At 34.4% G+C, this 24200-nt stretch overlaps 3 protein-coding genes and 1 pseudogene across 7 annotated transcripts in view; 3 read left to right on the plus strand and 1 right to left on the minus strand.

Annotated features, from left to right (window-relative positions):
* Positions 1 to 482: 482 nt before the first annotated feature.
* On the plus strand, positions 483 to 2094 carry RpL37A (ribosomal protein L37A). The gene is made up of 3 exons (NM_001043784.1): positions 483 to 503; positions 679 to 807; positions 1931 to 2094. The coding sequence occupies exons 1-3, from the start codon at positions 501 to 503 to the stop codon at positions 2069 to 2071; spliced, it is 273 nt and encodes a 90-aa protein (NP_001037249.1). The 5' UTR covers positions 483 to 500; the 3' UTR covers positions 2072 to 2094.
* Positions 1481 to 1579, plus strand: LOC119631211 (U6 spliceosomal RNA; annotated as a pseudogene).
* A 1420-nt stretch (positions 2095 to 3514) lies between the features above and the next one.
* Positions 3515 to 5428, minus strand: LOC101744286 (solute carrier family 41 member 1). Its single transcript, XM_021351660.3, has 2 exons — positions 5186 to 5428; positions 3515 to 5076 (listed from the first exon to the last, which is right to left on the minus strand). The coding sequence occupies exon 2, from the start codon at positions 5055 to 5057 to the stop codon at positions 3777 to 3779; it is 1281 nt and encodes a 426-aa protein (XP_021207335.1). The 5' UTR covers positions 5058 to 5076; positions 5186 to 5428; the 3' UTR covers positions 3515 to 3776.
* A 3872-nt stretch (positions 5429 to 9300) lies between these two features.
* Positions 9301 to 24200, plus strand: part of LOC101744145 (polypeptide N-acetylgalactosaminyltransferase 5) — a 36734-nt gene continuing 21834 nt past the window's right edge. Inside the window, exons 1-5 of one of the 5 annotated variants that reach the window (XM_012695189.4) lie at positions 9301 to 9603; positions 9717 to 9945; positions 10514 to 10721; positions 15486 to 15615; positions 23180 to 23346. In XM_012695189.4, the coding sequence (XP_012550643.1) occupies positions 9790 to 9945; positions 10514 to 10721; positions 15486 to 15615; positions 23180 to 23346 (661 nt within the window). In that variant the 5' untranslated portion in view covers positions 9301 to 9603; positions 9717 to 9789. The remainder of the gene's footprint in view (positions 9604 to 9716; positions 9946 to 10513; positions 10722 to 15485; positions 15616 to 23179; positions 23347 to 24200) is intronic. The other 4 variants (XM_012695190.4, XM_004931684.5, XM_012695188.4 and 1 more) reach the window with 4 other exon arrangements.

Consider the following 24200-nt stretch of genomic DNA (forward strand, 5'->3'; position numbering starts at 1 on the left):
TTTTTTCTGTATTCTGAGATGTGATGAAATGTAAAAATGTAAATTAAGATAAAATCTCGGTTAGGAAGTATGTCTTCACAACAATTTTTTTTTTTTAACTATACGAACTATAACTAAAATGATGTTTTACTCTATAATTACTTAAAAAACTTAACTCAAGATGGCGGCGGCATTTACATTGTAGATGTCTATGGGCTCCGGTAACCACTTAACATCAGGTGGGCAGCTCGCTGAGCTCATCCATCCACCTAGGCAATAAAAAAATAAAATAAGCTTGTCGGGCTCTTATAATTTAGTTGAAATTTTAGTTAACTCTCACTAATTAACGATATCGATTTTAGCCTTTAAACTAATAATTTGGTAGTATGGGCGTTGCTTCTTTTGCCTATCTCAAAGACAAATAAAACAAAAATATAAATTGTTGACAAATTCATTTGCCGTCAAAGTCACAACTGTTTTTCTTTTCTCTGTCAACTTTTGTATCGGAGAGGTTTACCAAAATGGTGAGAATTAAATTTTAAAATATTTCAGTAATCTTTCAGTCCTCATGTATATAAAATACTTAAGTTAAGTGTATGTGGTAAATTAATATTAAAATTATGGTTATTTTACGTAGTTCTGTTGTAGTCGGGGTTGCTGTTCGGTGTTTGGAAAAGTTAAAACTTTAATGCTTTTCAGGCCAAACGTACCAAAAAGGTTGGAATTACTGGCAAATATGGCACACGTTACGGTGCCTCTCTACGTAAAATGGTCAAAAAGATGGAAGTAACCCAACACGCAAAGTATACTTGCTCATTTTGTGGTAAGGTTAGTATCGTTTTTTTGGTCTAAGTTACTAATTTAATTAGTCACTAAGTAATCAAGAATCTGTTTAGATTGGTCAAGAACAATTTATATTAAATGTTTACCTTTTAAATCTTAAGATCCAAGTAATAAAAAAAAAGAAATAAATCTTGTAAGGAACCATATTTATAAAATGTTGAGGTTAATTCAATGATAGTGGTAGAAGTCGCTAGGGAGCTCGCTAATTAAATCAGTTGTTTTTGTTGGAAGAAAAGTGCAAGTAATCTCAACCGTGTTGTGCTATTTTGTGAAGATTGTTTATACACCTATTTGCTACAATACTTTTCATGCACATTTCTCATCAACCTGCTAAGATCAGTACTACTAAGTATAAACATGAATTAATTGATGAGGAGCATAAAAATATACAGTACAAATATTAGTAAAACGAATTTACCTGCTATTGATTTTATTAGTATAACATGGATTTCTTGAAATAACTCTAATGCTACCTGTTGTATCTTCTTGGTACTAAGACAAAATATTATCCTAAAGTGCCAATATCAATTATATGAAGTTTAAATTGAATGCTTTAGAAGTGCATATAGGACAAACATCATAACATTCATTTTTAGTTAATAGACATTGGTAGCATCAGTGATAACTTTCTCTTCTAATTGTATTGGTATTATAATATGTACTTGCTTCGGCAGTACATATACTAAAATTGGAACAATATAGGGAAGAGTAGAGCATGGCCCCTGTACAAGGGTGGCAGGCAAAATTGCATTTGCTTTGGAATGAGCTCCTCTCCACTGTGTTTCCCGAGCACTATGACATATCCTTCTTCAAACGAGGCTTGTGGAGATTTCTTAACGGCAGGCACAGGCTTATCTCTACCCCTGGCATTGCTGAAGTCTATGGGCGACGTTAACCACTCACCATCCGGTGGGCCCTATGCTCGTTCTACTGCAAGGGCAAGAAATAATAAAAAAAATATACTGCTAACAAATATTCTGAGGTCTATGTTTAGTTAATTATATTTCTGAATTACAGTAAATATAAAATAAAATAAAGTGCATTCTTATAAATGCAATGTAAACAAAAATAAAGAAATAAGTCTTGATGTCATGCATTATTTTTCCAGGATGCTATGAAACGTTCTTGTGTCGGCATCTGGTCTTGTAAGCGATGCAAGAGGACTGTAGCAGGAGGAGCTTGGGTATTCTCCACTACTGCTGCCTCATCATGCAGATCTGCTGTCAGGAGGTTACGTGAAGTAAAGTAATTTAAATAATAAACATAAAAAAATATTTTCCAGTGTTTTCATTGTCACCACTCCTATTAGTTTTAAAGTCTAAGAATGCCCATCTGCTGAAAGTATGTGTTGCAGTTCTGTTTGATCTGATTTCGAGACATTCTCTATGACAATATTGATCAGAATTGCAATGGTAATAAAAATTCTAATCATTTCAAAAATGGTAAGATAATTTCTCCAGGTTTATTTAGTACATGTTATTATAATTTTACCATTCAACATTATTCTTGCTGGAATCCTAATAAACAATTTTGATACAGAAATAGACAAGAATAACAATAATAAAATTGACTAGCTGGTACCTAACGAACATGATTATCACTTAGGAACTAAAGATGCTAAACTGTAACTATTTACTGTTTAATTTTGGAGATGAACTATGCTCTACCATTGTAATGAGAGAGTAGTATCACTGAGAGGAGCACTCCTCTCTGTACATCCTCTATGCTTTTTTTTATGCACTTTAGGCAGACAAGCATATAGCCCACCTGTTTTTTTTTTCCTACCTGTGCTGGTAGCCTTGAGAGGCTATTTCCGCTTCACCCTAACGTTTGTAGGTAAGCTCACGGAGCTCAAACTGGAGAGATGCTAACACTGACCCTAGCAAGAGCAGTGCTTTGCAGAATCTACCACCGGATCGGAAACGCGACTCACTGAGAATATCCGGCGAGAAACTCAGTGGGCTGCATCTATGGGTTAATTCGCTCGTCGAGCCCTTCGTCGCAACCGACGGGTTCGACGAGGACGGTGACCGGTGCTTGTGGTGCCTAAAAGCACCGTTAATGGATCAGGAGGATCCGTAATAATGACGTGTGCCCACCTGATGGTGAGTGGTTACCGTCGCTCATAGACGTCAGCAACGCCAGGGGCAACACCAAGCTGTTGTCTACCAAAAATCTGTTGAGTTCTGTCTCAACTGAAGTTCAGTCGTGGGTTTTAGTTGCCTAAACCCCAACATACCACTAACAAATATAACAATAAAATAACACTAGCATGTAGTGCCAGAATATAGCTATGAATGAAAGCTTAAAAATGCCATTACTAAATAATTCGACAACATCAAATAGAACATTCTATGAAAACTTTAAGCACAAATTGTTTTTTTAATACACTGAGGCAATAAAATGATTTTAATATACAGCATCTCTCATAAGTTTACATTTCTTTGTATTAGCTAATGGCCTTATTTGTAAAAAGCAAATCACACCTAGCTATAATAATGTCATCCCCACTAGCAGTTTCAATTGCAAGTATTCTTATGAACATCCATAGCTGTAAATTTTTAAATCTTCAATTTTTATGTATAGAAGTTAATGGTTACTTTCTGTTAAATTAGAATGAAGATAAGCAGAGCTGGATTATAGTTAGGTTCAGGAATGATTTTGCCACTGAAGAAAATTTAAACGAAATACACAAACTTAACAATATATTTATTGAAAGTTTACAAAAATATATTAATCCTAAGATAATGAAATAAATTTATTTTTGTATACCACATTATGGAACTATAGCACCAATATTATGTACTAGAATTTCCCTGTAGATAGATTGTAGTTTTACTTAAGTAGATTCGTAAGATTAATGTTTTAAGTAATGTCAATCACATGTCACAAGAAATATCTTTTCACAATAGATAAAACAGTCTTATTATAAGATACTATTAATTAAAGATAAATTAATCACCCAAATCACTATCTTTATCTCCTATAGCATACAATATACTAAAAGCGATACCTAAAAGTGCAGTACCAAGTAAATCTCCTAGTGCTGTCAAGTATGGTATGGCTGAGTTATCAGGATCCATACCCAATTTCCACATCCAGACAACCATGTAATGACTTATAGCCAATAAAAGAAACACTTGGAGCAAAGCAGCAGACATATAAATAAAAATGAAGATTAATGTTGTTGAGGTATGGCCAGCTCTTAGGTACTCTATAGTGTAAATAAAGATTAATTGTCCAGGTACTACCATCAAAAGAAGAAGTTTAGTTGTGCTGCTTATAACAGAGTCTTCTTTTTGTCCAGTGTGCAGTGTTGTTGATAATCTTGAAGCATGTACAGCTACCATATTACCACCAATTCCATTGATCACTAATTGATATACTGCTATTCCTTTATAGACAGACACTGTGTGATCTAATATAAGACCACCAATACTGCTTATTACCATAGCTGATACAACAGGCACCCATCCTTCATCTAAAGCTTGCTGTGTAAACTTATTTTTCCATGCCACATAACCACAAACAGGTACAATAGAAGCACCCATTATTATAATTATCGATGGTAATACTACACTCGTACCAATAGACTTATACAACAAAGATGCTACAAAGGACAATAGTGCTAAAGTTGTCAGGTCTCCCAAACTGGCAGCTATTGGTGTAGCAATATTGTCTGGATTTATGTTTATACGTTTGGAAATGACTATCACACCAATCATAATCAAACCAAGGACTAAACTTGCAGACGATGCAGTTAAGACACTGGAGGCACACAACAATAAAGCATGATGAATATCAAACTCGCCTTCTGGTATCCACCCCATTGCCACAGCTGCCATTGCAGCTAAAAACCCTACTAGAACTGCCTGACATTGAATCAAGCAGAGGTTACCAACAACTAAGGATCCTAGACTCGTTTCTAAGTGACCTAAATGTGCATGTGTTGAAAGTCTTGAAGCTAATGTCATTTCTAAATTACCTTTGAGACCTAATAAGGCCGGTACGAGTATGTATACTTCGGACACTTTTGAAAATACGTCCCAGTGTTGGACAACATCTAAAAGAAGGCTGGCTGCCACCATACCAAATCCGGCAAGCAAAAATGAAACAAACATTTGCACACCAGCTACCCAAGAGTTTTCCTTTACATTCTCCTTAATATCAGGAGGCTTGTCTCCATTCATTCTGCTATAAGTTGTCAATTCCATTTCGTCTGCTCTGCCAGACATTTTGGCACTATTCTTGTTTCTGTTCATGATGTCAAAAGTGTGTTAATATGTAAACAAATGTAAAAGATTCGCAGACTAAAGTGAGTAATAAATATACGGTATTAAAGAATATATACACTTATGCTCACTTAATACATTGTTATACACGCAAAACTGATGTCTTCACACTGTCGAAAACTTTACTAGCATCTCAGATGGTTTTTGTTAGGTAAGCTAGCAATACTGTTGTTTAATAGAACAAATCGCATACACCACACAATTAAACAAAATTATTTTATTCCGAACATCAATCAATTTAGGACATTTTCGTTATTTTTGTTGTTTGTCTCAATTCTCAAATAAATTATGTGTATAATCTATGGTTGTTTGGTAGGTATCTATCTACAGTACTTATTAAATGTATAATCTAATCTATGGTACTTATTTAGTGTATTATTAATGGGGACTTTTTGGCGGGAACGCGATGAGTGAAGTTGTGTTATTTGTTTTATTTTGTCTAGTTAGTGTTTCTTCAGATTTAAATGTGTAATAACGGTGGTTTATTAACTGTTTAGTATCTGTGAAAGTGCACAAATGTGGGAAAATGAAACAAAGTCACCGAACGTAACTTCTCGGGATCTTCCAAAAAGTCCACCGAAAAAGTCTCAGTAAATGACCACCATTTTACTGAGATTATATTTCATTCCATATCATCTCATTTCATTTAATTTAATCCCAGTTGATTAATGTCTCAAATTAATTATTTTCATTTCATTTCACTCCATATTTTCATTTTTCATAAAATTATGAATATAAATTAAAATAAGACATGACTTAAAGGTCTTAGTTACCAGGTCATAAAATCACTTAAAAAAATAAATATTTATGAGGACTTTTTGGCGGGAACGCGAGGAGTGAACACCACTACGAGTATGTAGGTATGTAAGCTACTTACTCCATACTTACTCGTTTTTGTGTAGTCGATAGTACTCTAAATTAAGTTCTGACTTCTTCTGACACAGACACATCGGTCTTAAAGTTTTATGCGTTTAAGTTTAGCTTTCATTGGTAAAGAGAAACAATCATATGTATTAGTTTGTATAGGTAGAAGCTTTATTGTATTTTATTTTTGTTTGTATTTTGCCATACTGTCGATACTCTCAACAAATTAATTTCACCACGAAGAGGCTAATAAAATATTTCTAGAATAGTGCATCATGCATGATTGTTGAAGATGATTTGATGATTTGATTGAAGAAATTGAGTTAATAGAGTAGTATATTTCAAATACTTCAATTTTATTTCTTTATTTTTATACCCAATAGTTGAAAACAATTAGCAAAGTAAGTAAAATAAATGTAATAGTTACAGTTACACAATTCGCAAATCTTCTGGGTGAATAAACGATAACCACGAAACTATTATCGTTAAAATAACCTAATTCATAAAAAAAACATTAACATTGTATTACTTACATACGGCATACTTATATACGGCCAAATATTTAATGGCAATTGCAACTTTTTCGGAAGTAGATTAATTCGGGAAGCAGCTACTCTTGAGTTGTTGGGTCTCCTTTGCCTTGGTTGAATCCAGATTTGGCGCCAGAAGGGGGTCACATAATCGTGGTCAAGTCAAGAACTTATAATTGAATTTTGATAACAATAGATACCAGTAAAAAGTAGGTATTTTATTAATGTACGTAAGTACTGAACTTAAAATGTTTATTCTTTGAATTATGTACACTTGAAAAACTTAACATATAATAACTTGTAAATATACATATAAATATACATATATATACATATTTCCATGTCCTTGTGAAGACATCCAGAGAAGCACTATCACGCTTTTTTTTCCCTTCCTAATCTGATAGCCTTGAGAGGCTATTTCAGCGGAACCTTAACTAGTAGGTGAGCTCACGGGGCTCAAACCTGAGGACGTTACTAACACGAACCCTAGCAAGAGCCGTGCTTCGCAGAATCTACCACCGGATCGGAAACGCGACCCACTGAGAAGATCCGGCGAGAAACTCGTGGGTTGTGTCTGAGGGTTAATTTACTCGTCGAGCAATTCGTCGCAAGCGACGGGTTCGACGAGAACGATGACCGGTGCTTGAGGTGCCTAAAAGCACCGTTAGTGGATCGGGAAGATCCGAAATGACGTGTTTGGGGCGACGTCGACAGCTTTCCATTAACACGCACAGAATGAGGCAGCCTGTTTATATTCCATAGTCGTGGTGATTGATTTGCCTTATCAGCTAGAGGTATGTCAAGGGGTATGACGCAAAGTTCCGCAAAAGTGAAGAGGTGGTACGAAAAGGGTTTCCAATATCATTAAAAATAGCTGAATTTATTAAAACCGCGCCAATCGTACTTTAACGACTAATTGGCCGTCTTCACTGACATTATTTTGTACAAGTATGGTTGAAGTTTGTTGAAGTTTTCAATATTTTTTTATCTACATAAGAAGTAATTAGACAGTATAAACGCACTTGTTAACAAAACGCTAGTAAATACCATAGACCTATATAGTAGGGACACGACATATTGTTCTATACGTACAATTGCTTATATAAATAGCACCCATTTTGAAGGCACATACATAAACATATATCTATCTCGTTCTTACTCAGCACTTTAACTCGCAGGAAAACAATATAACAGTATTTCCGTGCGTACATAAAATGAAACATGAATATACGTAAATATCTCCGTCTCCGTCTAATGAGGCCGAAAATCCGCCATGTTTAGCGCGCCAAATGTCATTGTCACGTCAGTTCGGCCGTCTGTTTTGGGTTGTACATTATTTATTGACTTTGATATCGATTTAATATGATTGATTATATAAAATTTCATAATTTATCATGCTTAAAACATACAAAAATAATAATTAAAACGTATTTTATAGGATCTCAAGAAAGTCGATGCCCTAAAATATATATGTATTTAAATTCATTATGGAGCCCTCATCCGAAAAATCCATTTTTCGGTCGGAATCTATTGATCATGACAATAATCATAAATACCACTTTAAAATATGTCATCAAAACATATTTAGACATTCTGTTTAGATATTTCGGGAAAAAGGCTACCGACAAAATCTCTTCGGAACTATTTAAATAAAATAGTTTTATTCCGCAGTGAGTAAAACACTATTGTAAATTTGTTAAATATTTAATAATTAAGTGATTTTAGAGAGGAAGTCACAAGGAATGACGTTTGTAATTAATGAATAAATGTTCTGTAGGTGTTTTTTTTTTCACGCGGTCCCTTGATAAGTTTAAAATTTGAATCACTCTCAAGCGAAAGTGATTCAAATGGTGCGGCGCACCTTCCTTGGGGTGCGCTGCGGTAGTATGTTACGGACTTTAGAGTCAGCAAAACAATTAAAATAGATTGTTATAGTCTAAGAAAAACACGTACTCAAAATACGATAACATTTAGCATGCTAGAAATGGGCTGATGGCTTTGAACTACGCCATATCTTTATGTTTTGCGACAAACGACAACTTTATAAAATCAGTGTAGCAACTTTTAAAAATCATCATATCGTTTACTTGGCAAATTCGAAGGACGAACTTGTCTTAGATTTCACCCATCTAAATCATATCATATTTGCACATAACAATATACCTATTTACTTCCCATTAAAGTATAAGTTCTACAAATAAATAATACTCAACAATATTTAAAATAAAATGAGCCAAGAACGTTTATCGATAAAACCTGATAACATTGAAATCTTTTGTACAGCACTAAAGCCGCCATGTTTTGTGGCCAGATGACGTCACAGTGGCACGAAATTTTGGTTGACGTTTCATTTCCATAGGTTTCCTACTTCATTGGTAAATACATACGGCCATTGCCAGCTGACTGACAAAACCGGCGCATGCGCAATGAAGGCATGAGGTTATGGTTTGCTAGATATAAAATAATTAATAGTTGGAAATTTAATTGTTTTTATGATCGAACAATCACCAATAGTTGTCGAACAAACGATAATTGATCAAAATTAATTAATCTGAGCGATAAAAATAAAGATATCTAGTAAGAGAGGCCAACTTAAGGGTGATCATGTGTTTAATTAATTATAAATCAATAAAAGACGAACAAAAATTTTTTACATTCGAACATTAACGAGCAAACGATGAACAAATAATCAAGACTTTAAAAAATCTGAAAATCAAAAAAAGAGGAGCCAAATTCGGTGAGCCGTATTACAGATACAGATCTCAAATATATTAAGTGTATAATCTATGGATACAGAATTGCATAGATTATACACAACAAAAGACATGCGAAGGCTGAATGTCGTCGCTTTGTCTCAGCAATTTATTTAATTGCAGTTCGCGGTTGCCGCGAGCTAATAGTTTTATCTATCGCATTTTAAAGCCTCATTTAAAATATTTGTAAATGTTTAATTAATGTAAAGGTGCCTTTTAAGTGAATCGTGATAAATTGTGAGTAAATTATTAATGTACGTGGCCCGGTCAGTATTCCAAGAAACTACACAATTCTCCATCAAGATCCGGAAACCTACTTATTATGTTGATATATTTTAAAATGTATTTATTTTGTTTTAATTGAAGAATCTATCGCTTAATATGCTAGTGCATTGGACTGCTGCAGAAATTTGTTACACATTGAGTTAATTAATAATCGAAATCGCGTATTACAGGAGCAATCGTAATCGTATCATTGGGTTGGATTGAAATTGTCAGAAGCCAGTGACCCGTGGTGTATTCGTTAAAATGTTCCGAAGTAAAATAAGGATTCACACGTGTCGTATTATCCTGCTGACGTCCTTGGCTTGGTTACTGGTGGACGTTATGCTGCTGGCTATGTATTCGGACTGCTTCGGCGACGGATGTAATCAGAAGACTGTTACTAGTGAAATTTCAATTGGGGTAATTAAAAATAAAATATCGATAAAACGCACATAATTATGCATGTAAGAATCTTTACGAATTTCTGACTAAAATCACAGAAAGTGGTGAAAGCATATTGAAATACGAATAATTTTTTTATTAATTACATTTACAAAGGATCATCTCCAGTTAAGAGAATAACATAAGTGTTCTGATTCATAATAAATTTCCATTAATCGAATTAAAGTAGTCCTAACATTTATGAAACTTTAGATTAAGAAGTAGAATACGGTTAACTGTTAAAATAATTATTAACAGAGGCAAATTAATATGCTTGTGTGGAAACTGAAAGAGGCTAACTTCATTTTCTGATTCTAAACTTAATTATTCAGTGACAAACAAAGTATGGTACCTACTTCTAAAACTTACCAAATATATTTATGCAAGATATTTCAAACTATAAAGAGTAAGACAAATTAGGAGCTGCCTAATAGCTAGAAGTTTACTTTCTGATCTTTAGTTTTAAAGTTTCTTCATAGATCTTATTTAATTGATGTATTGAATGTAATTATTATTCTTTGTAAATAAATATGAATATTGTTATTAGAAGGAGGCATACAAAGGGAAAAAAGCAGCAATTGCTGCAGCACTTCAACAGGATGTAGGTGATGATGATACAAATTTAGAAGAGAATGTATTGGGCCAAGAGGTTGAGGATGATGGGGTTTTATTATCTCCATATCCAAGGTCAAGACTCAAAAGGTGGCAGCGAGCACCTTCTGTGATACCCCAGGGAGAATCACCTGGTGAAATGGGTAAGTAGTTCAGCTTGAGTAATTTTTATCAAATTTAATTGACTTGTTTTGTAATAATGTTAATTTTCAAGTTATAAAACTTATGCAGATAATGAAAATGTGAAAAATAGACAATTTTCTGGGTTACTGAATTAGCAATAAAGTTATTGTGATGTAAGTTTTCAAGGTGATATATCATATTATTTTTTCAATATTAGATTCATAATGTTGTGCTCAGGACTGCTTAGCTTTTTCAGCAGTATTTAAATGAGAAAAATATTCCATTTGGTATATCATAAAAATATACTATATCTCAAAGAGTCTCATATAGTCTTGTAAAATATATTTTTAAAATATTTTTATTAACTCCATTTCCATTTAATCCATTTAATTCCATTTATTGGTATATTTTTTTGTACCATTTAATATGCAAGTTGGTTTGGGACAGCCTCTGTTCCTTTAGCCAGATACTTTCTTGGTCAGTGCTCTCTTGGATAGGTGGGTATGTGCTTTCTTAATGTGTGGCCAATCCAGTGGTAATTCCGCGTACGGATCTTCCTCTATTGCTGTCTGCTTGGTGATCCTCCACAATTTATTGTTAGTAGTTGTCTCAGGCCAAAAGCTTTTTAAAATCTGACATAGGCATTTATTCACAAACAGTGGATCGATGCAAATAGAAGAATTTATTTCAAACCCTACACCCCAGCAGAGTAATACGAAAGAAAGAAGAAGAAGATTTAATATGCAATAATCTCTGTCTAACATGCTGTGAATATGGACAAGACTAAATCAAAGTCATTTAGTTTTTCCTTTTGGCTTAGGATCCCTACACCTATTGATACTACCAATAGGTGATCAGTATCAGTTTTAATGCAATAGTAAGACCCAAAATTAGGGTACAAACCAACTAATACAAATGTAATATTAATTAATTCCCCTCCACTTGTAATGACTATCTAAACTGGCTTACATCAAAGTTGTAAATATTTTTTTGACCTTAACCTTAATAAATAATAGTTCATCATTATCATTTGACTAATCACCATTTTTAATTTCAAGGATTTTAATTCTGTCATAGTACCATCCCTTGTTTACATGTACACAGAACATCTTATCTTTTAGCTCAAAAATATTGCATTATAAACATTCTGTTCTGAACTTTATTCCGGTAGCCATTGGTGCGCTTTTAATAACATAAATGGGTCATCTTAAACAACTTAAAGGAAAAAATACTTTCCTAGAATCCTAAGCACCCCAACGTTATTACCGTTAGCATTCGCATTGCTGATGTCGAGTATGAGCGACGGTTGATCACTCACAAATAGTTTCGAAGTATTGGAGTGACCATCTTTATCGAAACCCAAATTGTGTCGTCTGTAGTACCTTTAGGTTGAATTTAAGCAAGATACACACATACTCGTCTATCATGCCACATAAAATATTGTGTAGTACCTTTAGGTTGAATTTAAGCAAAATACACACATACTCGTCTATTATGCCACATAAAATATTGTGTAGTACCTTTAGGTTGAATTTAAGCAAGATACACACATACTCGTCTATCACGCCACTTAAAATATTGTGTCTCTAGCACTCTGTAACTATGATATGCACCTATTTGACCTATTGCGAACAATTAGTCTCAATTAGTGTACAAGAGTTGGGTGTATTGCATAATATAGAGATTCAGCATCATAACCAACTGACTCAAAAAATTATCAACTTTAAAATCTTTCAAATGAACTTATTAAATTTGAAAATTAAATCAATAAAAAAGTTTACTGACTAGTTCAGTAGCAATAAGACCGCCCATTGTACTTTTTGTGTATTTTAATGTTTTGTATTGGTGTACTCTACTCCAAACTTGAGGCCTGGTCACTTACCATTGTACTGGTGTACCGTTTCCAATCTGCAGTTAGTGGTCCGCAGTACAGAGGATTACTTCCTGAGTACAGAGGATTAGTACTCCCTAATTCCAGCTTGTTCAGGAGCCAGTCATCATTGACGCCCTACACACATCCATATGGATTCATCCGATCCATTAACACTGTTGTTAGACGCCTGCAGCTCTAGTACTAGAAGCAGGCATAGGGTGACCGTACGCGTCGGACTCTTCAAAGAGGGTTCGACTCTTTGAAGAGATCGACGTGACATCTAATTCATCAGCCCACTGACTTTTACGCCGCGTCTTCTCAGCGAGACGCGATTTCTATGCGGTAGTTGATGCATTTGCAAGCAGTTGTCCATGAGCTCTTGGGTCTCCTTCGGAGGCATTCGGGCCACTGCTAGCAAATCCCACCCCTTCTGCTTTTTCATGGCTTATTCATTTATTGACCGAGTCCATATCCAATAAAATTGCTTCCGTCCACCCCCAGCCATAGGCGCTGTCATAGTGCTTCCGATACGACAGCACTGTGTAATTACTAATCGAAATTTATTCTTCTGAGCTCCTGTGTCAGCTGCAAGACCGATGGTCTTGAGAATCGCCGCGAATCACTACGACACGTAGACCGTCCAGATTGTCTTCACCTTCACCTGACTAGAAGAAGGACGTGTCACTTTTTGCCGCTCACTGTTATGTAACAATGCTTTCTAAACGCAATATCTTTCACTCGGATTCAAATAGAAATATTTTTGATTCCGAGTCACCATTATCATTTGGATGGCCAGGGTGCCGATTTTTTAGGTAAAAGATACAAAAGATGTCGCTAAAACTACTCGAAAAACCTTTTTTTCCAGTGCTGGTAAGGATTTTTGTTCCACGCGTATTATTTTTTCAGAGCACGAGATAAACCTTTTATAGGTTTGCGATCTCGTTGACCGTGATTCCACTTACTCTCAGGTGGATTGTAGCCAAGTCTGACTTCTACGCAAGCAAAAAAGAGAAAAACTGCACGGATGCGAAGGTTATTAATTTAGAATTCGTCATTACGCAGATAGTGACTAGACGGACGTAGGCAGATATATAGTAGGTATTGGCATTTGAGCTTAGAAATATTCTGATATATTTCATAGCTCTAAATGCTTTAATTTTAAATCTCGTCCTTGAGTACTATAGAAGTGCTTTGTTCCCTACCTATTCGCTGGTAGCTAAAAAGGCTATTCCAGCTACGTTCGGACGGGTAGGAGAGCTCACGGGTTCAACCTGAAAGAATTTGCTAACACTAACCCTAACAAGAGCAGTGCTTTACAGAATCTACCACCGGATCGGAATCGTGACCCACTGAGAAGATCCGACGAGAACCTCAGTGGGCTGTGTCTCTGGGTTAGTTCGCTGGTCGAACTCTTCGTCGTTATTGACGAGTTCGACGAGGACGGTGACCGGGCTTGAGATGCCTAAAAGCATCGGGAGTGAATCCGGGGGATCCGACAAGACATATTTCGGGCGACGCGGCGACGGCGGCTTTGCGTTGCCCCGTCGAGGTTGAACCAGCAATCAGGGGTGCTAATTACTATACAATCGCGCCGTTTAAAGATCACAGCGTATGAAGTTTATATATATGCCGCCAAAAAGTATGTTATTTAATATACGTTATTTATTATTACGGCTTGTGTTATGTTTCCCGTCTTCCCGAAGAGGACCATAGATCTACTCCTTCATGTACCTGCAGGCCGTAATTTTTCCAAACGCCTAATTTTCGTTTAATAAACTTTGGGGCGAGCTCCCAACAATAATTAAACTAGAGCAAAGTTTACTTGATTGTATACTAAATAACGTATGTACATAGAAAACTTCATCTACAATATTTGTAAAGAGAAATAATTGTAGTTATAATTTAACGGAACTTAATTATTGCACCAAAATGAAAGGAAAGTCACAGAAACTGCAGACTACTTTTCACTATATGTCTCAGATTGATTAAACGGAAGAAATACATTTCTTGAATTGGGATATCTGTATAAGCCTACATCAATTTATTTTATTGCTCGTCTGCCTACACGAATGGCCCACCTGGTGGTGAGTGGTTACCGTCGCTCATGGAGGTCAGCAATGCCAGGGGCAAAGTCAAACCGCTGCCTACCTCAACGATCAGATTGTAATAAATAATTAAAAGACATAATAAAAATGTAATAAATTAAACCTAGAACGACCAATATCGTCGAAACGCTTAGATAAGGAATCAAATCAAGGTAAATATTACAATTTTTACCGACTCGAGCTGGTGCATAATTAACAGCGTTGTGTTAAAATGTAAATTGTACGTTGGCCTTTCTCTAACTCCAAGTAATAGCTTCATTTAAACTTTCAAATGAAGGCATCTCTTAATATCATATCGTAATAGCTGCTGATGTTCAATATCGGTACTAGCAACGACTCTGCATTCGCAATAGAAGATTTGAGCGATGTGATTACGCACAAACTTTCCCACAACATTGACTATTGAATGATGTTCGCCGTTGATTGCAAAAACAATAGTGCAAGTCTACGTGTATTGTTTTGTGAATTTCCATTCATCGTGCGTGCGCGGATGTTACCGCGTCAAAGTTGATTAAAAAAAAATCGAATTCCGCGTGAACTGTTTGATGGAGCGATTGCATACCAGCGGTGTTTGTCGATAAGCATATAGCACTTAAATCCTAATCCCATTTAAAACGTACCTTTTCCTTTAGCTACATTTATGAATATGTAAATATTTGTACGCCAGTGAGGTAAAACATGTTTTTTTTGTACCGTACCATCTTGATAAATGATAATGGGCTTTAACCAGTAAATAAATTTACATTAGGAACAATATTAAATCTAATTTAATGTTTCAGCTGTATTGATGTATTTTCCATTTTCAGGTAAGGCTGTGAACATTCCGATTGAGCAGGAGAAGTTGATGTTAGATAAATTCCAAGAGAACCAATTCAATCTTTTGGCCAGCGATATGATCTCACTCAACAGGTCACTGACCGACGTCAGATTCGAAAAGTAAGTGACATTGATTCGGTTCATATGATATATAGAATGTTGAATAATTGTGGTTTCGAGGGGGGGTTCTAGAAAAACATGTAATTGAATATATTTTTTTGCATCTTATTAGTAGGTGATATAAAAATAATAATGAAATAGGTATACGACACGTGGCCTTTTCAATGACTCCCGCATTCAATACGAAGCCTGATGATTTACTTATATTTATTTACTAAAAATAACCATTGTTTATTTGTGTTCCACGTGTTGACACGTTATCCGATTGAGTTGAAACTTTATAGAGTTCTCGTTGGCGATTTAAACTATCTTGCTCGCATAGAACAATGTGTGAAAGGTAGCGCACGAAAACTTTTAAGAAAATGGTGTATTCGATATATTTAGAAAAATTTTAATGGTGCGTTCGGGGCTCCCTTAATTTTCAATAATATTTAATTTTACGATGCAATAATTGCCAATTATAACTCTTACGATTGGGAGAAAAACATTGTCTCCAAGACACTTTTTTTATATTGGCAGTAACGCAGTAAACAGTACCTAAATCATATTAGCACTGAATGATAATTATTAAAATTAACAATGATAAGGGATTAATTGCGTTATCAAATCGTTTTACTAATAATTTTATAATCGACTTAAGAGATAATTGAATTTACTGATGATCGACGCTACTTTGATAAGGTGATTACATTGAATTGCATTTTGCACAAATAATATACTTAATGTTATGTAATTATTGAAATACTCTATTTACGCACCCACTTGGCAGCGACAGGTTTGGTTTTACTCGTGCGACAAACTTTCATGATAGGCAAAAAGCGACTGTAGGCTCCGCCATAATGATATAGGGAAGCTTTTGTCGGAAGGCGGGAGTTCTTCCAAGTCTAGATTCCCCACACCGCCTCTTCGGTATGTAAAACAAACGGGTCGAGCGATCGGCCATTCTACAAAACAGTTCTCTGTGCTTAGTGCCAATTTTTTAACTTCTCGATCGCGTAAAAGTTAACTCAAATTTGTGTGAAGTTGGAACAGCGCCCCTAGCGGCAAACGAAGGGAAGTTAACCTTTATGCGATCAAGAAGTATAAAAACTCGCACTAAGCACGCTGGTCTCGTGAAGAGTATTACTGTCATATTTGGATCGGGACTCTAGCTACTTTTAACGTCATAAGAACTTTTTTTTCAAATGTCGAATATGGTTTTCGTCTGTCAGATCGCTTGGAAATTTGATCCACGGACGCTCACCCGCCATTAGAACAGAACTCGTTCCTTTTACTTGTAATAGTTGCGTTGATTCACAATACTCAACCCATAAACACAACCCACCAATTTTCTCGCCGGATCTTCTCAGTGGGTCGCGATTCCGATCCGGTGAGAAATTCAGTGTAGCACTGCTCTTCCTAGGGCTAGTGTAAGCAAATTATTTCAGGTTGAGCCCGTGAGCTTATCTGCCCATCCGCACGTAGTTGGAATAGCCATTTAAGTTACCAGCGAATAGGTAGGGAATCACAATTCTTTACGAGATATCATTTACGCCTTGTACTGGGTCTGGGTTGCATTAGGGTTTGAAATAAAGCTTCCACCTTATTTTTATGTTACATGCCTCACTAAACGAATTTGAAGTGGCTTGTTGTATAGCATAATGACATCTTATCATCATTATTATCTCTCTGATTGCGGCACTTAGTAAAGCAAGTAATAGTTTCCTTAAGTTGCAAACTCCACTTATTCACGGACTGTCCGTAACACATTCCATCCACATCAGTTAGACACACCCCTAATATTCCAGCTCCTAAAAAACTCACAATCATCAAGAAAATTTATAAAACTGCAGCTCTTATTACAAATCAATAATAAAAATAACAAATTCGAATATTTTTTTACATTCGAACAGTGTTCACGTGCATTATGTCAACCGTAGACATCTGTTATAAGATTTGGTGAAAGTGAAATCGCGCTCAATAGGTAATCGTAACGTCTAGAACTAAAATACAAGATGCGATAATAGTTTTTAAATGTAAATTTATTCCAATCTTTTTATAGTGAAATGCACTAGTTGTTATTTTCAAAGTTTTTTTAATTTGTTTTGTATTAGCAAAAAATTATCACGATTTTATTGTTATTAACTTGCAGTGATATTATTATATACCTTACCTTAAGGTTATCCATACGCTAGTTCGCTTTGAAAGCACTAAAAATCGTAAGCTCAATATTCACAGAGGAAAATGGAAATTGGTGTATCTGAGAGTAGACAAATTCCCACAATCATTGACACAAACTTTGTAAGGTCGTCGTCACTTTATCATCATCATATGATAATATGAGGAGTGGCTTCAACAAAAACTTAGGGATTATCAGTAGTCGCAGCTTTTTTCCCTTCCTAATCGCCGGTAGCCTCGAAGTACTCGTAGCTGAACATACTCAGTTCAACCTAACATTAGCCCTAGCAAGAGTAGTGTTTCGCTAAGAAGTTCGGCGAAAAACTTAATGGGTTATGTCAATTGGTAGTATTCACCGCGAAATGTAACAAGGGTCCTAGTAACGTATAAATCGATGCCTCCAATGAACACTATAACTCAAAAAATTTAAATTTTCATTTTTCACGCAAATCGCTTCACTATGTTAAAAGTATTACAATTAATCATTATTGATGGGGTTCGAAGCAAGAGTAAATCAGCTAATTACACAAAAAAACCATGAATATATCTGCAATAATAAAGAATTTAACAAACTTTTTTCGTTTAAACGCTCCTCCTGTAAACCTACGAATTTGGAGTTAGCGTAGTGTTCATTGGAGGCATCGAAATATAAGGAAACAAACAAGACGTGAATAAAGCGAAGTCTCCGACTTCAAAAAGTTCTTACTTTAAAGTTTTAATATTCTCAGCTAATCCAAGTTTAGGTTAATCAATGTTTTACTTGAAATTATAACAATAAAATCGATTTATAAGTTCATTATTCATAACAAAGTAATTGACACCTGCAATTGAATTGAAAAATGTGTTTACATAAAAAAAAACTTTTGCACTTGCACCAGTAAATGCCGGTTGGCGTTCGCAATACGCTATTATGATATCCAAAGAACGAGAGAGAGAGAGAAGTTGAGAAGTGCGCGTTTGGGATGCTATGGATTGTATGTGATGAGACGAAATGAAAATGAGGTTGGTAAGAGAGGGTTAACTATGAATGTGGAAGGATATAGAGGAAGGGGTAGACCTAAGAAGAAATGGATGGATTGTGTGAAAGACGATATGTGTAAGAGAGGAGTGAGCGAAAAAATGGTATATGATAGAGGAGTATGGAAGGAGAAAAATATGTTGCGCCGACCCCAGGTGACTGGGAGAAGAGCAGGAGAATGATGATGATATCCAAACAACGCTGATGCTCATTCTCCGGTCATTACCTTTTACGTTACAAGGGGGGTGATGCTATTCTAGGCCGATACCACAGTCATCTGTCCATATACGTTAATAAAATAGCTTTGCAAACAAACTTGCACTCTCTTATTTTAAATGGTGCTAATAGATAACGGCGCTTTACTTTCTATAACAAAATTTGAAGTTTTTTCCACTTTGGTATGTTCTTATTCAAATTGTTATTTTCAAATATCGTTATGATTCTCTGCTGGCAAATTACCAACCAAGTCAACCCTGTAGTTAAGATTTAAAAGATATTGCCAACAGTTCACTGCCAACTAACTGCAAATACATTGTAATACGGCTTGCATAACTTACAGAGAAACTGGAAAAATTTAGTACAAGTTCATTAGGGCGAAGCTGCTTGTTACTGCAACAATTAAATGATTGGCATTCATGATAATAAAGTTTTGGATCCAATTCATTCGTTCATTCCTGTCAAAATAATTTTTAAATTGCAACGTTCGGGCTTTGTAAAATATCTCTGCACTGATTCGTTTACTATGCTATAAAAAGTTTAGCGGTTCTATCTCATCGTTGTAAGAAAAGCTGATAAAAACTAAATGACAACAGCTTTCGTATGAAGATCTGTATTTTTTAAGTCAGTTATATTTCGTCATCGCGAATAGGAGGAAACCTTGTTTGGTTTATGTGTATGAGACGTCCATTGCTTAAGGTACTGATTCGTCGCAGTCGTTTGGTTGTAATGCTATTTTCTCAGTTATCATCTTCACTTGGTAGTGTATATCTACTGGTGAAAGTTTTATTTGGCTTAAAGGACACTTCGCTTAATACGCTACATTTATTTTATTAATTAAAGGTCCGTTTTATTCGAAATGAGTATCAACAATTCGATCTTAGCTGAAGAAGTTTTTTTGTTATGATATTTTTTCCTAATTATAAACTTTAAATGACTCTCATGTAATGTGAAAAAATATCGCTTAAACCAAATAGCCTTTCACATCCCGATAATAATATGCAAGTTTAATTTTGACGCGGTAAATTTATAAATATTACTAGCAACCAGCCTTGCTTCGCTTCGGAAACTGTTATTATTATTGTTTTTTTCACTATTTAATGGATGTTATTATACATATAAACCTTCCTCTTCAATCACTCTATCTATTAAATAAAACTGCATCAAAATCCGTTGCGTAGTTTTAAAGATTTAAGCTATACATGGGATATAGGGACAGAGAAAGCGATTTTGTTTTATACTATGTAGTGATTCTTATAAATTTAAAACTATTTGTTCCACATGGAAACGGTTCACGTAAAAAATAGCTCATAAAACGGTCATATATAATCATGATGTCCATGTAAAATGTCTTTAGCATAAATCATTAGAAAGCGTCATAAAAATATGTTACGGTTATTGGACACGCGGGCCGCTTTATGCTCGGCGCAAAGAGAAACAAACAACACTGAAGCTGTAACGTTAATAATATAGATTGGCCTATATATAGAACAAATATATAAAAATTACATAAAGTACAATTTAAGTTTTTAGAACAAAGTTTATGTATTCGGTTTGATAATTTATTTGAGACCAATGTTCGGATCAAATAAAAAATTGGTAGATATCGACTTTGAAAAATTGTTCATAATTTAGAGAGAATACACTTTATTGCACACCAAAACACAATTTACATTCAAAAAACAGTCAACAGGCACATAGATCTGTACAATAGGCGGTCTTCTCGCTAAAAGCGATCTTTTCCAGACAACCGTTTCATTTAGAGAAATTCTGGAAAATATAAAAATATAGTAGGTATGTTGCGGTGTACCATTGACAATACATTATTATAGAAAATATATACATACAATAAATAGATATATACCGTTTACGTATAATGTGAAATAACTATTTTATTTATATACCTACTATTTGTTAGATAGCTAGTTTAGCGGTAGGCAGCGGCTTGGCTCTGCCCCTGGCATTGCTGAAGTCCATGGGCAACGGTAACCACTCACCATCAGGTGGGCCGTATGCTCGTCTGCCTGCAAGGGCAAAAAAAAGATAGAGGTTTATAAACAACTAGCGACCCGGCTCCGCTCGGGTTTTTAACAAAAAATTCAACGATATTTGACGTTGTTTTATTTTTTTTAAATAAAAGAACAGTTATTGTGGCATAACTATAATAGTTAGACTTAAGCTGTCGCGACACTTTTTGTAAATAATAATGTGTTCTACAGAGTCGTAGTACATTAATTTATTCTATCATCAATAGTTTTCGCAGGGCACGCAATGTAAAGAAAAATTTTTAGGTTTTTTTTTTACATTTTTTCAAAAAAGATTATATACTATTACTACTATTACTCGGGAATAGTGTAGCTTCCAAACAATGAAAGAATTTTTCAAATCGGTTCAGTAGTTTCGGAGCCTATTCAATACAAACAAATCTTTCCTCTTTATAATATTAGTATAGATAAATATAGTTAACGTCTTCGGTATATTATCTTAATACGATATTCCTATCGGACTTCAACAAAGAGGTGCGTTTCCTTAAAATTAGCGACAAAGTGATAGCAAAGCATATCCGAATTTCAACACTAACAAACGATTATAGAATATTGACAAATTGGAAATTACCGTGGTTATCGGACGACAGTATCTAGACAGCTATGTATATACAAATCGAGCATTGTCCTTTGTTGTTTCGAAGAAAAAATATCAGATACCATTCTGAGTAGTTAGGTGTAGTCTGATACAGGCCGTCCATGTATAATTTTTTGCTATTTTAATACGCTTTTATTAGCTTCAGACGTATGTATGTTTGTAACGGAATCTTTGAACATGATTTTGACCCCCTTCAAAACGTCGGATTAACTCGAAATTTGGTATACTTGTTAAGGACCAATGACGTATTAATATAAAAAAAAATGGAAAAAAATAAAATTGAAAATTTTTAAATTAAACAAAAAAATGAACAATAAATAATAGTTTAAAAAAAACTAACAAAATACGCTCTTACAGAAAATCCAACTAAAAAATAGAAAATCAATTGTAATAAATATGAATTAAAAATAGTGTAAGAAAAAATGATTTTATTGTAACAAAACGTGGGGTGCTTTTCAGGATATTATCAAAATAATCCTTTTTTTAATCCAAAATAATTCTACTCAAAATTTTAATGACTACTGATACCATGCACCCCACGCTTTTTTTACAATAAAATCATCTTTTCTTTTATTTATAATATCATAGAATCTTGTTTCATGCAATATATTTTTCCGAAAAATTTACACAGTTTATTATGTGGAATAATGTGAACGGAATCACTGTTGCCTGGTACTTGATGAAGGCAAAGGTCAAAATAAGCAAAAGTAGCTGCTACTCAATGTTCCGTTCCAATACATTAGTAGGAAATGGGGGATCAATAAAAATTTATAACTGTTTTCTATTAGTTAGTGTAGCTCGGAGACTCGTGATTTGAAGTATCTATATATTAATACGTGAAGCAAAAACTTTGTATCCCTTTTTAGGAAAATCGGGCGGACGGAGGAGTATGAAATTTTCCACCCTTATAGAGAATATAGAGAAGAAGTGCACAATGATAATATTTTTTTAAAATAATGCATAAAATATACATTTAATCAATAAAGAAAACATTACACACACTACATACCATGTATTTGACGCACACACGCATGCATACTATTTATTGTCAAACTTTAGTTCTTGACGTCTGTGGTCAAATTGAGAATAGATTAAATATTGTTTGTCTTTATTAATATTTTTTTATAGAGTAGCCTTGGCGAAATTTATGATTATAGAAGTATAAAATACAATCATATTAGTGTACAAAGTTACAATTCCAATTAATTATAGTCGAATTTCGACTACTGCGGGACCACTAGTAATAAATAAATGCTTGTAAACGCTGATATTTGTCTTACTACGGTATGTATGTTTGTGTAACGTAACGTGATTATTTGTTTTAAATGTTCGTGGCTATTTACATACTCGTATTTAACGGATTTTTATCACTATTTTTAAGAATCCATTCATTAATTAGTGTGTATAATGATTATTTAAAATAAAAACTCATAAAATTAAGAATCCTTTTACCTCAAAATGATTCTTAATTTTGTGGGTTTTTATACGAGGCCTTCCAAATGCAATAAATAATGGAGTTAATGTTAACAGATGCAAGGACAAGCAATATCCAGAGTTGATGCCAACGACGAGCGTAGTTATAGTGTTCCACAACGAGGCCTGGTCGACTCTAATCAGAACTATATGGAGCACGATAAACAGGTCGCCGAAAGCTCTGCTCAAAGAAATTATTCTCGTTGATGACGCTAGTGAAAAAGGTGAGATTTTATATTACATTAAACGAATCTTTGTGCTTAGTAACAAAGTAAAAATATAAGTTTCGAGTAAAAACCCCCTTGAAAAAAAAACTTATCAGTGTGCTTAGTGCGAGTGTTTTAACGTCCTCGATAGCGTAAAAGTTAACTCGTATGGAGTTGGAACCTTTGCCTACCTTGACCGCTAGGGGCGCTGTTCCAATTGCATACAAATTTGAGTTAACTTTAACGCTATCGAGCAGATTAAGAAACTCGCACAAAGCACACTGTTAGTTTTTTTTTTTTTCAAGGTGTTTTTACTCGGAACTGATATTTTTACTTTGTTTATTCTATATGGAACGAAACCTTTATTTTTAAATCTTTATTAACTGACTTTTCACGTGGATTCCCTTTAAAAAATCATTCGTAAAAACTTTGTGAAAACCAGCACAAAACACAACGATAAAGAAATCTGCCAATTCAATACAAACCTTTTAATTAATGCTAACTTGTGGTCACACTAAAATCAGTACTGAATACAGGAAGCTTACTTTAATTTACGTGAATTTGTATTTAAATACAAGAAATTTTCTTTTTATCGTTTTTAAAATTAGGTACAATCATGTAATCATCCAAATGTAATTACTCAAATTACGTAAATTCACGCTTTGTTATGAACATGCTAAGTACAATTTTAATTGTCTTGAAAACTTTATCTTGTGTTTATTTTACCAATGTTTGGTTTACAGTTAACAATTGATAATTTATGAAAATACCTTAACAGTTGGTTTGATAAAAATAGCTGTTTCAATAGATCGATAACATATATAATATATCTATATATGTTCATAGTTATATCCAAAGTTTATAAAGGTTAT

This window comes from Bombyx mori, chromosome 3 (assembly GCF_030269925.1).
Source record: "Bombyx mori chromosome 3, ASM3026992v2".
In the NCBI taxonomy this organism is placed as follows: Eukaryota; Metazoa; Arthropoda; class Insecta; order Lepidoptera; family Bombycidae; genus Bombyx; species Bombyx mori.

Coding starts and splice junctions, on each gene's coding strand:
- RpL37A (NM_001043784.1), top strand. Junction 808..1,930: donor CTTGCTCATTTTGTGGTAAG/GTTAGTATCGTT, acceptor TTATTTTTCCAG/GATGCTATGAAACGTTCTTG.
- LOC101744286 (XM_021351660.3), bottom strand. CDS start 5,057: ATGTCTGGCAGAGCAGACGAAATGGAATTGACAACTTATAGCAGAATG.